The sequence below is a fragment of the Manis javanica genome, chromosome 7, assembly GCF_040802235.1.
Source record: "Manis javanica isolate MJ-LG chromosome 7, MJ_LKY, whole genome shotgun sequence".
In the NCBI taxonomy this organism is placed as follows: domain Eukaryota; kingdom Metazoa; phylum Chordata; class Mammalia; order Pholidota; family Manidae; genus Manis; species Manis javanica.
Genome location: NC_133162.1, coordinates 121,378,515 through 121,393,565, shown reverse-complemented (window position 1 = coordinate 121,393,565; position 15,051 = coordinate 121,378,515). Strand labels below are relative to the sequence as shown.

Genomic DNA, 15,051 nt, shown 5'->3' with positions numbered 1-15,051 from the left:
AGAGAAATTCAGGAGTTAATTATTCATTAATAAGTCAAATTAGTAAGTTAACAATTAAACTTTTACTAGAATTTATTTATTTAATTATAAAAAGGAAAGAAATATATACTACAACATGAACCCTGAAAACAGTATTCTAAGTAAAGGAAGCCCGACATAAAAGACCACATTTTTAGCATTTGTAAGACACCATTTATATGAAATGCCTAGAATAGGCAAATCCAGAGACAAAAAGTAGTCTAGAGATTTCCAGGGGCTAGAGGGAAGGGAGAATGGAGGAGTCACTGATGAGTATGGGGTTTTTATTTTGGAGTGATGGAAATGTCCTGGAATTAAGAGAGTGGGGATGATTGTACAACACAGCTAAATACTAAATACCACTAGTTATATGCTTGAAAATGTTGAGTTTTATGTGAATTATATCGCAATTAAAAATGAAACATTAGAAGAGGATGTAAATAAAGAGAAAGCCAACCATAATCTGGGAATACTCAGCATTGTAGAGATGTCAACTACTTCAAAAATAATCTAAAAATTCAGTGAGATTTTAGTAGTAGCTCAATGGGGTTACTTTGGTAGGAAACTGACACTTTGATACTAAGTTTATCTGACAGTAAATATGCACAGAAAGCAAAGAAAAATTCTGAAAAATCAGGGCATAACATAAAAAACAAAGTAGTTAAAAAAAGAAGTAAACAGAACATGAAAAAAAAAGATACTGGAACAAACTTGAGCATCCAGAGGCAGACGTGTGCATAACTGCAGTTTTGTGGGGAGAGGTGAGGAAATACATGTATGGGAATTTTACATCTTACCATAAGGTGTTTTTAAGTCAGAGGGAACAAAACTGAGAATTATTTCAAGTTCCTTCCTCCTTCCTAATCATGATTTTTCATTTATCAGTGTAGGAGAAATTAAGATTCAGCTTATTTTCAAAAGAGCTGTCACTATATTTAAAAGGAATAAACAGAATTGGTGACTTAAAGAAGTTTCCTTCCAGTCCTTTGGTTTTACTTTGTGATCCCACAAGTTCTACTGAATATTAAGAACAAGAGGAAGACTAATGTCATATTTTTAGGTTTACAGAGAGAAATATCCACAATTCCAGTGTTTGTAGGTTCTTCAAAGACTCACTCTCAATGTGAGGCTCAGAAGGTGCTTACGGTCTATTACAAACTCTTTTTAAACTTTAATTGGCAAATATGTCTAACAAGGCACTCTCTGGTCTTGCACAAATGAAAAATAAAAACCCTACTGCATGCTGTCTTAGTCAAGAGCTTGTTTTTTTTTTTTCATGGAGTCCACTGTGAATTCCAAAATGCTTACTGTTACAAGTCTTTCATGACCTTTTATTTACATATATGTACATATTCTGAAGCAGTCACACACTGCTAGACAAATGGTAATATAATAAAGGGGTGTAAGGGCTTGGGAAGACTGAGTAGAATATATGCAATTTTTGCTCCTTAATTCTTCTATAATTTCATGAAGAGAAAGGTAAAAGAGAGCCAAACCCCAAAGAGTAACAAACCTGATCAGCATCTTCCTGTTATGTAATAATATAGATCAATAAAGTAAAATAACTATGATTTCTTAAATCCTACATACTAAAGTCTAATATGGAAAACTTGATCAGATATAAATTTTTTAAATTTCTACCCAGAATAAGAAAACTTCAGCGTTTCTTTATATTAATACAGTCAAACCCACAAAAATGGGCAGATAAATACCTGGCCCTATCAAGTTGATTTGATTTTCTTTCTCATGCCATATGGATTCCTAATCTGAGCTACACTATTGAAAAAGCTGGGGGAAAAAAACAAACAAAAGAAAACAAATTCCATGCTCTCATAGCACTATATAAGGAAATGTTTAACTTTGAAGACCTTCCATTCTATTTCAAAATTCACGTCTCTGAAATATGAGATAAAGGGAACTTGGGGGAAGGGGTTTGGGGAAGAGGGAGCAGATCTACATCACAGGAAGCAAAATTAAGTTTGGCAGGCGGAAGGACACTCCACCCTGAGACAGACAGGAGGAATGGGTGGAAAGATGGGTATGGATGTAAATTAAGTTTGTAACCAAGAGGAAGGGAAGGAAAAAACAAATTCACTCCATAAATCCTTTCAGTGAAATGGAAGTTGAGGTCCATTGAAAATAAGAGTGTGATGTGAAGATCTGGAATAGCCACAGGAAAAAAAATGGGAAAGGAATCAGTGGATGGATGGATACAGAGAGCCAGGATTTTGGTTCAGACAATGAAGGTTGTGAACTCTAGTCACTCACTCACATCTTAGTCTGGATGATTCAACTCTGCCTCATCATCCTCTTTATACAGAATTCAACAGGCCTTGGCCTATTTTAGAATGAATTTGAGGTTTTGTTATTTTAGCATTTTACTAGTTTTACTCCAGGTTCTCCCAACTGGACCCTTCTTTTGACGAGTTCAACTTGGCAATTTTATAGGGCAGGTTCTTCACACTTCTCTTTTCACACAAGGCTTGGTAAAAGTAAACTAGTTTTTTTTACAGTTCATAACAATTGAGAAAACAATTTGAAGTAGTTACTCTGGCATTCCCATTTTTAAATTTCAATTATAATTATTTTCTTTTCTACTACCTCATGTCTCCTACTCTGTTTCTGAACTCTGAAAAAAAAAAAACATTTCACAGACTTGGAAAGAAAGTCACTTGTAGACTCACAATCTAAAAGTGAGTAAAATAAATACAATGGGTTTTTTAAAGATCTTATTTATTTTACTTAATTTTTAAAAGCCTTACGTTATAAGCTTTCCTCTGCTTGATCAAATACAAGGCCTTTAGCTGACTTTTCATTATTCCATAGCATCACTGTTTCTCCATTAAAACTCAGATATTCAGTAAAAGTTAACAAATCTGTCAATTAGTAGTGAAGTAACTGTTTTTCAATTTAAAATGTGATTTTTAGCAATGTGTATTACATCCTTAAGGCTATGAAACCGACCAATGGAATGATCTGAACAGACAAGCCCAATTTTTAAGTATATATTAAAATATAAATATGCATGTATATATAATTTTTTTAACCAAAAATTATACGTATTTTGTAAGCAATATCTAATTTCAGAGTGGTCTCCTAAAGTGGGGTTGGCAAACTATGATATATATGCCTGTCCTGCCACCTGTTTCTTTTTATTGGATCATAGCCTCACTCGTCCCTCGACATGTTGTCTATGGCTGCTTTGGCACTACAATGGCAGAGTTGAAGAGTTGTGACAGAGTCCATATGTCCCACAAACTAAAAACACTTACCACAGAGTCCCTTATAGAAAAATTTGCCAACTGCTGTCCTAAAGCCTTCCTATTCAAAGTATAGTCCACAGACCACCAATATATTGGCATTGCCTAGGAATTTCTTAGATTTTCGGAATCTCAGACCCCCCAGACATAACGAATTAGATTCTCTATCTTCATTTAGATCTTTTGATAATTCTAAAAGTGTCAGGGTAAATACTGATGTTCACTTTTGGAAATAAATAAATTAGCAAGACTTGTAAGTAGATCATCAGTTCAGAAATCTATCCCAATTATGTTCTACATAATAACTGATGGTGAGCATTGTGAACATTTGTTCCATTGCCCTGTAATTGAGTTACTTTATAAATAAATATCAGTTAATAAAGTATCTGTGATAATGGAGCAAGATGATTTATCAATCTACACAATAGTAAACTATGTTATAATGGAATTCAAAATTTCAACTTTAAGGCTTTCCTCATTTTTTAAAAAGACTTTATTTCCCTTCATATTATATTTAGTTCCCTAACTACACTGCCAACTTTTCTGTTCCTATTTCTTCTGTAGCATAAAGATGGTCTGTGAAATCTCTTTAAACCCTTCTGGATCTCAATTCTGCAAAAATTATATCTCCATGTACACACTAAAGTCCTTTATCTAAACTTTCCCAACTAGAAATTTTAACTGAGTCATAATCCTATGCTTGCCAAAGCAATATTAAGTAACATAATGACCTATGGCCCTGAAAGTTCCTCAAGATGAGCAAAGTTCTTTAAAATGGAATTACATACATTTTAAATATCACTTATTGTACTACAATTCCCTGAAAATCAGTCAGAAAGAAATAAAGGTGTATCATGTCAGATAAAACTGCACGTTCGCCTGTCATCTACTCTACCTATATACAGCAGTCTAGCTGGTTGCATACTGGAGAATGCCATACATGTTAACTTCATTCGCCAGTGCATCGAGGTAGAAAAATGCTCGAGGACACCTAGCAATGCTGAGCACTACCTTGATTAGACAGAGTCCTTATTCATTCGGAAGGGAGGGCAAACAGGAAAAAGGTACAAGAGTAATGGGATTCCCAAGCCTTTAGATTTCTTGACCAGTTAAAAAAAAAACTTTTCTTAAAGGAAGTAATTGATACCATATTTTGATGCCAAACTTTAAATTTTCTAAGAACAAAGTTTAAAAACTACTATTGTCTTGTCTACTATTCGCACCATTTCATAAAAGAAACAGTATCTTAATACCAAAAGAATAAAATCCCAAGGTAAATAACAATTACTCAAGAAAAGATAACTGATGACTGATTAGGTCATGGTCAGAGATCCAGCTTGAAAAAATCTCAATTAAGAAAGGAAAAAGAAAAAATTCTGGGACCATCTCTACTTTGTTATCTAATACATCTGATGCTTTAACTAGTAAATTTATACTTACTGCCTATGAGGTAGATATCATTGTTTTTGTTTAATGATAAACTCCTGTTTTGTTTAATTAAACTCCTGTTTAAAGAGGAGATAACTAAAGCTCAGAGATGCTAACTGACTTACCTAAAAGTCCTTTTGCTGGTATATGATGTAACCTGGATTTGGAAGCCACCTCTTCTAACTTATAAGCCCTTTCTAATATACCAGGATGTCTCATAATTTACAAAGAGTGTTATAAACAGGGTCCCAAATACAAAAGTGGCAAGTGCTATCTCTCAAGTATTATTTATCAGTGCTGTTCAGTACATATGGACACCTCAGCTCTTACATAACACACTATAAATTAGCATGAGAAAAAAGTCATAGCAAAAAGGTGCAAACATTCACTAGCCATGTTACTTTATGAAAACAACAAGGAAACCAAGAATAGTTAATATAATTTCTTATGGGATTTTGTTACATCTATTTAAGTTTGCATTCAGAACAAAAATGGAATGTATTTTATAAAACATGCATATATTTTAACCCTTCACTTCAAGAAGCCACAGTGCAATGTCACCAACATATTTATTAACAGCAACGATACTGCAACCGATGGCTCTGAACAGTCCCTAGATAATGAAACTTCATGGTACTCAAATATCAAGGCCAAGTTCTTGATCTGTCCCTTTTGTCAGTAGCTTTCCTTCCTACTGTAATTAGCCATCTGACATCTGTTTCACCAGTCTATGGCAACAAAGAATCTGATTTGACAAAGAGGCAGCTCTCCAAAATCTGTATAAAAAGAGTAGTAGTCAATTTATTGTGCTTAATGCTAAATCTAGTATGTCTTGAAATAGAAAATTCTAAATTAAGTATCAAATCACCCACTTCTCTTGACCTCCAAGACTTACAGTATTGTCCACGTTAATAAACCCAAGCCCCTTTCATGTTGACTTTATTATTCTATCTGTACTGTATTAACCCCTAAGAACTAAAGCCCCCAATGTCAAGAAGTTACAGTAAATCCTTTAATAACAGAAAAGTAAACCTAATGTTTCATAAAAAAGAGTATTATAATACAGCCATTCCTAAATCCTGAATTTTCCAGGATATTCTACTCTGCTTCTCACCTACAATAGTAAAAACAAACACACCTTTCTTCACAAATGTGATGAAAATTTAAGTATTTCAGCATCTGGTTACATCCAGACATTTCACAAAGGAAGGAACACATGCATGGGAGAATCTGATCAGGTGTTAATTTTTAGTCTACAAAATAGTTACTAAAAAACAGTTTACCAAAGAGCAAGTCAAACAAAACCAATCATTCCCTTTTCTTTCTCACTTCTAACTTACTGTGCAGATTCCAAATAGCACTTTAAGGCAGTAAATTTTTTAAAAAACAAGGCTGGGTAGAAATAAATTGTATTAAATTTGAATTAAATCAAAAGTGTGGATACTTTGAAATCAAGTGTCTTATCAAGTATCATTGGTGATTGGGAGAAGACATAGAAAGGTGGATAACTCAGTGATCTAAACAAAAAAAACCAAAAACATCAAAAAAGCAACAGATAGCCCCTGGTTTGTATATTAACTACAAAATACGGAAGATTACAATCAAAGGTTATAGGTTATAGGTTATATTTTAAGCAGGGTTTATTGGAAAGAAGACACTACTCTTCCTCAGCACACTCCTAGAAACCATGACATCATAACACCAATAATTTTAAGATTTCCCTACATTTTTACCACGAACCCCACATCAAATAAGTCACAAAAAGAACCGATAATACATTTAAAAGGAGGTACCATATTCAAACTTCTCTAACAATATAAAATAATGAATTTATGCTGAGATCTATAAAGTGGACATCCAACTGTGCCTTCCAATCTTCCTCATACTAGGAAATGCACAGATTTTGATTATTCAAGAGGCACCTGAAGTACAAATACTAACTGGCTTAAAACTAAGAATCAAGTTATAATAAAACCAGGTATTTTTGCTTGATTTCTGGTTAAGCAAATTCAAAACAGCTACACAGAAGATTCTGAGGGCTTAGATCTCTTTTAAAAGCTATCTAGCTACATAGGGACTTGTTTCCTCGGAAATAAGTCTCTGTGGGTATTTCCAGAGCAAAATAATAGTCCTTTCCCTGCAAAGTTAATTCTTAGGCTTGAAGGTTATATGAGTATATACTGTTAAACTTGAACTGTTAAACTTGAACTTTAACCAAAATAATGAACTTTTTTCATGCCAGTAATAAGACTTTTAAAATTATCACTAGTGACTACAATGAAGTAATATTCTTTAATAATGTTGGCCTTTGGCCTCTGATTCTAAGTACTATAATGTAGACAAATTTAATGACTTCACTATTCGTATCACTGTTACTAAATATTTTGATTTGGAATTACAAAACTAATGCACCTTCTCACTGCACTTTTTGTTAGACCCATCACTTACATTACAATTTTCCACTAAATTTATTTCTAAACTATAAAGTAACGTATTTTTAGCATGCTGAGTAACTATAAACTTGCAGGTATATCACTGCACCACTAGATGGGACTTGTGCACAGGTAATGTGAAATACGTAGAGTGGTGTACAGTAGAGACCACTGGTCACTGGGAATAAAAACAGAGAGAACAGAGTCAGATACTAAGTACAGATCTTGATTAGATTTGGCAAAACTGCACACGCAAAACTGCTACAGAACAAAAAGCTCACAGTAAGTGCCTTTGTCAGTAAAATGATACTGTTTCAATTAGTTCAGTTCTTCCTGTTGATTCATTTCATAACGCAAGAGTGGTCTAACCAGGATGGCAAACAAAAGCAGTAATACAGAGTCAGGTGCTATCTACGTTATGGACAAATTATATGACTTTGTACAAGTTGCTTAAATTCCCTGGGTCTCTTGTTTCTTCATCTGTTAAAAAAAAATGGAGGACTTAGGCTAATGATAACACCTACAGGTGACTTAGCAGGGATTTAGTTCCCTCAAAATCTTTAGTGGGAACTTGTTAGATACCCCTAGCAATCCTAGAATATTCATTAAAGAGAATACTTGTTAGGAAAAATGCACCTTCAAGGTACATTTCTTATCCATACCTAACTATCTCCCCAATCAGGACTTAAATAAAAGCTCTGGTGCTGCTGCCAGTCCAGCCAAGAAAGAACTCCAAGATTCTTTCAAGTTCTGGATTCTCTTTGAATGAAATTTCTTTGCATGAGATCACATACTTACATATATTAACCCCTAGAAACTTAAAGCAGATCATCACATGTGAAAAACAGATTATATACACAGTGTTTTATTTGCCTGCTTGGAAATCTGACAGAACCCAATGAATGAACAGGAAAAACTAATGTGAACTGAAATGGAGATGTAAGATTAAGTAGTGTAGAGAAGCAGGATAATGAATCATAAAGTAGTGAGGAGTGGAGAATGCCTCTGCAGATACTTCAAAAAATCTGAAGTTACTGTCTCAGCCCTTTGCTCTTTACTTAACTGCAACAGATTTTCAGAAACAACTAAGAAATAATTTAAAACTATAACTGATTCAAATACACATAGAAAATAACTGTTTCCTAATAAATTTATGTGACATCACAGTGTACTTTTTAACTCAGCGACATTTGTAAAGTTAGCATGACAACCATCTTTCTTAAAAAAAAAAAAAAAACTTTTAGGGGAACCCTCCTACACTGCTGGTGGGAATGTAAATTAGTTCCACCATTGTGGAAAGCAATATGGAGGTTCCTCAAAAAACTCAAAATAGAAATACCATTTGACCCAGGAATTCCACTTCCAGGAATTTGTCCTAAGAATGCAGCAGCCCAGTTTGAAAAAGACAGATGCACCCTATGTTTATCACAGCACTATTTATAATAGCCAAGAAATGTAAGCAACCTAAGTGTTCATTAGTAGATGAATGGACAAAGAAGATGTGGTACATATACACAATGGAGTATTATTCAGCCATAAGAAGAAAGCAAGTCCTACCATTTGCAACAACATGGATGGAGCTAGAGGGTATTATGCTCAGTGAAATAAGCCAAGCGGAGAAAGACAAGTACCAAATGATTTCACTCATATGTGGAGTATAAGAACAAAGAAAAAACTGAAGGAACAAAACAGCAGCAGAATCACAGAACCCAAGAATGGGACTGGGAAGGATGGGTGGGGAGGGATAAGGGGGGAGAAAAAGAAAGGGGGCATTAAGATTAGCATGTACAATGTGGGGGGGGCACGGAGAGGGCTGTGCAACACAGAGAAGACAAGTAGTGATTCTACAGCATCTTACTATGCTGATGGACAGTGACTGTAATGGGGTTTGTGAGGGGGGACTTGGTGAAGGGGGGAGTCTAGTAAACATAATGTTCCTCATGTAATTGTAGATTAATGATAGCAAAAGAAAAAAAGCTTTTCAAGACCAAATGCCTGTGTGAAAATAAACCTTGCAAAGTTCTTTAACTACCTTTTATTTCCTAAAGATCTTGTACTTATGTAAAAGTGAAAGATTCTAAGCTATATCTGCTATGAACTGACAATGTTTGTGCCCCTCTTTCTCCAAATTCATTAATCAAAACCTGAGCCCCCAATATGATGGTATAAGGAGAAGGATCTTAGGGAAGTAATTAGGATTAGGTATCATGAGAGTGGAACCCTCATTAATGGTATTAGTGCCCTTATGAGAATCACAAGGGAGCTTGCTGCTTCTCTGCTCTCTGCCTTGCAAGGATACAAAGAGAAAGAGGCCATTTGCAACCTGGGAGATGGACCTCACCATAACTTGACCATACTGGCACCCTGATATTGGCCTTCCAGTTTCCAAACTGTGAAATATAAATTTCTGTTGGTTATAAACCACCCATTTTATGATACTTTGTTACAGTGACTTGAAATAAGATGTGTCTAACAAATACGTGAGGAAATATGAAAAAATATTTTAATGAATCCAAGGAAAGGGTTTTGTTTCTAATCTCAACTTCCCTAATTATTGACCCGAATTGCTGATTCCACTAAATGTTTTATCTAAATATCAATAAGGATTATTTTTCCTTCCCTTCAGGAGTTTATATGTTTCTACGGAAACACAACTGACAGCTACAGTAAACATGCTCTCAACTTTTTTTCTACTTCTAATTAGTTTAAAAGAAACATGCCCATGTGTTTAAATCTGCAAAGGAGAGCAAAAGATTGCTTTTTAAACAAACCAGTTAGACATGATTATTTTATTCTCATCATGTTTGGTATTCATGGAATAGAAATAGGGAATATTTTCAATAATCCTAATCTTGAAAAAAGAGAGGAAGAAAGTCTCAGCATTTTATGATGTCTTGATTACTATCTTGCTGTTTAGTTTCTAGTTAGTTAAGCAGATTGCTAGTTAATTATTAATTATCTTAGAATCTAGCTACCCTATCATTTGTAATAGATTTCTCTTTAAAAATAAATTGACATATATGATGACTGGTCTTTAAAGTGTATTTAAAACATTGAAAATTTCAGAAAAATATTGAATGGAAAATGTTCCAACATAATATTAAATATAAAATGGATTACAAAACAGTAAGTACATTGTGATCCCAATTTTAATTTTAAAATATGTGAATGATGGAAGGGTAAACATTAAAATACCAGCAATCATTTTCAATGACTATGGGTTTTTTCCCATTATTTTTCTTCTGTTTTTTTAATTTTCAACAAAGAATTTGCATTACTTTTACATAATCAGGGAAAATATATTAACACCATTGTTTATTTTGGGTAATAAAAGAACTCATTACCGGTTACAAAGATATTTTTGTAAAAGTGTGATGTTGCAAATTAATAAAATACAGCAATCTGATTTTTTAAGAATATAAAGAACGAACATTTCAACTTTGTCATAAAGTAGGGAAGTTGTTTCCCTGTACAAGCACTCACTCTACTGGTGACATAGAGAATATACTTATTCCGGCATTTCTGAAGTAAGTGCATTATTTTCCACAAGCACTAGAGGGCAGGATTTTCTCTATAAAACTCAATATTACCTATTATCACTATTTGATGTGGAGTTTTTTGTCTGCGGCTTCTGTTAATAAGTGATCAACTATCACTATATTTATTATGTGATTTTTTTGGACTGTGATTCTATTAATGTGATAATTTAAATTACAGTTTGACTACCATGATATATTTAAATTGCTGATTTTAACATATATAAAATTAACTTATCCCTACCTATTGACAGGAATTCAAATACATATATGTACACACTGTACAAACTTCAAAACTTTACTTTTAGAGCTATATTAACAAATACATAATCTAAGTCTTTGATTTAACACTCTTATTAAAACTGAGTAACTAATAAATGCACTAAAAATTAAGGTCCATAATTGGTTCTAGTTTAAGTCAAAATGCAAAGATAATTTTTAAGAAATTAGTTAAATAACCTCAGAATTCCAGATCTTTAAGAGAACAGTAAAATGCTTTTCTCTAATTCCAAACGCTTCTAACATGTATGAAGCTTATGATTTCTGGTGGTGGAAAAGCAGCTGAGGAAAAATGACATTCCAAAAGGAACAGCACGAATAAAGTCATGACATCTCAAAAGTACATCATTTATTTGCAGGCTGCCAAGGTAATTTGATATGTGGCCCCAGAATAGGGTGTTTTGGAGAAACAACTGAAGATAAAGTTGGAAAAGTAGCACAGGGTAACTTGGGTTAGGACTATTACGCTATACTTGGCTACACTTGGGAGTTGACTTCATTTTGAAGGCAACAAGAAAGGCACTGAAGACGTAAGGGAGAGCATTCACTAAGATCTGTTCTTAGAAAGGCAGCAATATACAGGATGAATTAGAGGAGTTAAGAGCTTGGAATAGGGGAGACCAATGAGTCAAGAACACTGGCAAAGGCCTTAAATAGGGCAAATAAGGTGCTGGAGGAGGGGTGGGAAAAACAGAATATTCCAATAATATTTCAAAAGGCAGGAATAACTGGACTTGGAGAGGGATAAATATAATGAATAAAGGTTTCAAATCAATAAATGGGTAGATTAAAGTCTTTAAGATGGACTAGAGTATTATTAATTTGAAGTATAAGGCGCTTTCTAAAATCCAGGTTGCAAGATCTACTAAACAGTTGTAAATGTAGGCTAGTATTCAGGGGAAAAGTGAGATAGAAAAAGTAAAGAAAGAAGACAGAAGAAGTAAAAGAAAAGGAGACTAAGTTTCTTTGTGGCTTATGAAAGGTCTTTTTATCCATCAGACTCATACCCCTTGTTTAAGTACTTGATGTAAACAGACAGCAACAAATATAAATTTGAATTGAATAGTACCTCACTTAGCAAAATAAACTTTCCAATTAAAGGTACTCATGTAAACTATGAGATAGTATTACACTGTTAGGTGTTAAGTTTGTCAATTGCAATCATTCATTAACCATCATCCCCCTCAAGCAGACACACAGAATTTATTGAATTATATGACTGATACTTCATACACAGATAAGGATTTATTAAGATGTTTAAAGTACACACACACAGATTTCATTTAAAATGAAGCCAAAAGTTTTTTAAGATAGAAAAATATGAGTTTACTAATAATGAAGGACATTAGTAACAATGCCTATTAATAACTATTATTAGTATTAAACTTCATATTTAAGTAGTTCCTCAAATAGATTTTCTTATTTCATCTCAACAGGCTGTCCATAAGGTGAGCTGGTGCTGGTAGTATTAACAGTAACAGCCATAATGCTCAGATAACAGAAATACCTGTAACAGAATTTATTTTCTACTCTTCATCTTTCCCCCTACTCCTTCCCTAAACTCTCAGTTTATACAATATAATTAGGTCTTAGATGCTCTTATTTGGAAATTTGTATTTAAAACCTGAGCTTTCCTGGCATAAAAAAACTAGATTATAACACTGCCTACTGAATTTCCTAAAATTTTTTGAAGAACAGAAAGTACAAACCAAAGAAATTTAATATTGTTCCACTATGAAATGCATCGAATCTGGCATAGGCATATAAATTGGGTGCCATAAATGCTTGCTAATTATTGCACAGTTTAAGTCTGAGGAAAAGTCCATCCAATCATTAAGCTGTAAATCTGATCACTTACATGTGAATCTAGCAGAACCTTCACATTGCTGATATTAATTTAGTTTTCAGAAACTGTTTCAAATGCAACTCTATCCCCAAAGGACAAACAGCCACCAGTTTCCCATTTTTTAGATCATTTCTTGAATTTTATTTTTTAAAAAACCATTGTATCTAGGTTTGTAGTTCAAAATATTCTCCATTTATCTAAAAGCTGAGTCAAGCTGAAATCTTTATATCATTTGTATTTTACAAATTAAAGAATAGGATCTCAACATATTATCACACAAGTAAGCTGCCTGTGTCTATTTTAATTATTTTCAACAGAGTTGGAATGGGTTAAATAAATAAGAGGAAATAGGAATACTTACTTGAACCTGGCAGGTGAAAGAGGAGTAGGGGGAAACATCCCTGGTTCAAAAGAATCAAAATAAGTCACTGTCCAAGAAAAGCTGCAGCAGGAGAATCCAGCAGTTACGGATATTATAAGTAGGGTCCAGAATCCTTAATAGGAAGAGAGAGAGAGAACCTGAATTATTAACACCAAAGCAATGTAAAGTAAGCCAGTATCTTCTTGTTCAGAAGACCATGTGTTACTTATCCTCTGAATTACATGTAAGTGATAAGAGATTTAGATTTGACCTTACAAGCTAACCCATATAGAAGGGTAAAATACTAAAGCACAACTGAAGTCCTATCTTGGAATATTTTAACTCAATTATAATTTAGTAGGTGGAAGTATACAAATTCAACTTAATATAACTCTTACCTTCAGGTTTATAAAATTCAACTATAAAAAATGGTTAATATACTTCAGTTAAAAATGTCTTCACATTTTTCATATAATTTTGTGAATCATACATCATCTTTTATTACTTAGTATTAAGTAATTCTTTTCTTTCCATACTTGCATTTTTGACATATGAATCAATTTTTTACAGCTTTACTATGAACTTTATAAACCTAATCTGATTCTTTGACCTGGCTCAGTTTATGAACAAAAGTTAACTCCCAATTTATAAATGGACTGGGAAACTAGGTATTATTTTTGGTCAGACTGGAACTGCATTTTCTCAAAGAAATCAAGTCAAAAGCAGGGTACTCAAGGAAAACAAGGGTTGAGAAGTGAAAAAATGGAGGAAGAAACAAAGTACAGTGGAGGAAATAAAGTAATTTGAAGGTTTTTAGACATACATTGAAACTGCCTCTTTAAGCCAACACGACTGATTGTGTGTACCAGGCACAGGATAAGGACGAAGAAAAGGCTGACAAGACCACAGAGGAAAATTACTTATGAGTTACCAAATTTCCTGATGCACAAAATGCACATCAAAAGATGCCTTTATTTTAGCAAGAAGCAAAAAATAAATATGTGCACTAGACTGTTTATAAACCATTTGAAGCCCACTAACAGACAGATAAAACTGCTAAAAGACAAACACAGAGCAATGAAGCATTAAGAAGAACTGGCAAAATATTTTTAAAAGATTAGCTTAATTTTTTTCCCTGGTAGTTCTCCTTCCCTTACACCCTTTTAAAGAGATAATATACTTTTGTGTTCCCGGCCACAGAAGGATGTGGCAAAGAAGAAAGGAGAAACAGCTCCAGGGGCTCTTTGGTGTTTATGTTGCAAAATAATTAAGGAACTAGGAGGACAGATATAAGCAGGGCAATAAACATAAAACGTCTTGCATAGACAACAGCACAGGAATTGTATAGAACTGGGAGAAAGAGTGAGGGCTTTCTCTAGAGGTGAGAAAGATTCCCCTGGTTTCAAGAAAGGATGTTATGTGTGTTTGCACTTGTGTGTGTTTAAGGGGAGAGGGTAGTGCTACTGGGACTTCTTGGCACAGCCATTGAGAAGAGACCACACAACACTAGAGAGGAATTACAGCTATGTACAGTTTCTTGGCAGATGTGCCCAGATCAAGTGTACAGATGCCTTGTCCTAAGTGGGGCAGAGAAGAGCAGATGGTCATTTGGCTATAAGGTGCTGCATCTGAACAGCCATCCTGACCAGAATGTGAGATATTTCAGTAGTAACTCATTTGAGCAAATGTCTTAAAGATGAGATTGCACCCCTATCCCAATATCCTAGCAGCATCAGCCTCTAGAACCTTAACCCAACTTGGTTACACAGAATCTTTGTAAAGACTAAGGTACAATCTTTCTGTCAATTCAATGAGAGGGCATCAAAATAGGAATTTAAAGATTACTTAGTGTACAATTTAACTTATTGTACAACTACAACTTAAGGGTGAC

The 15,051-nt window shown here is 33.9% G+C and overlaps 1 protein-coding gene across 2 annotated transcripts in view; it reads right to left on the bottom strand.

The window, feature by feature from the left end:
* ARL6IP6 (ARF like GTPase 6 interacting protein 6) overlaps nucleotides 1-15,051 on the bottom strand; it is a 42,443-nt gene that overhangs the window by 17,272 nt on the left and 10,120 nt on the right. For both annotated transcript variants that reach the window (XM_073241474.1, XM_017674464.3), the window contains exon 3: nucleotides 13,161-13,293. In XM_073241474.1, the coding sequence (XP_073097575.1) occupies nucleotides 13,161-13,293 (133 nt within the window). The remainder of the gene's footprint in view (nucleotides 1-13,160; nucleotides 13,294-15,051) is intronic.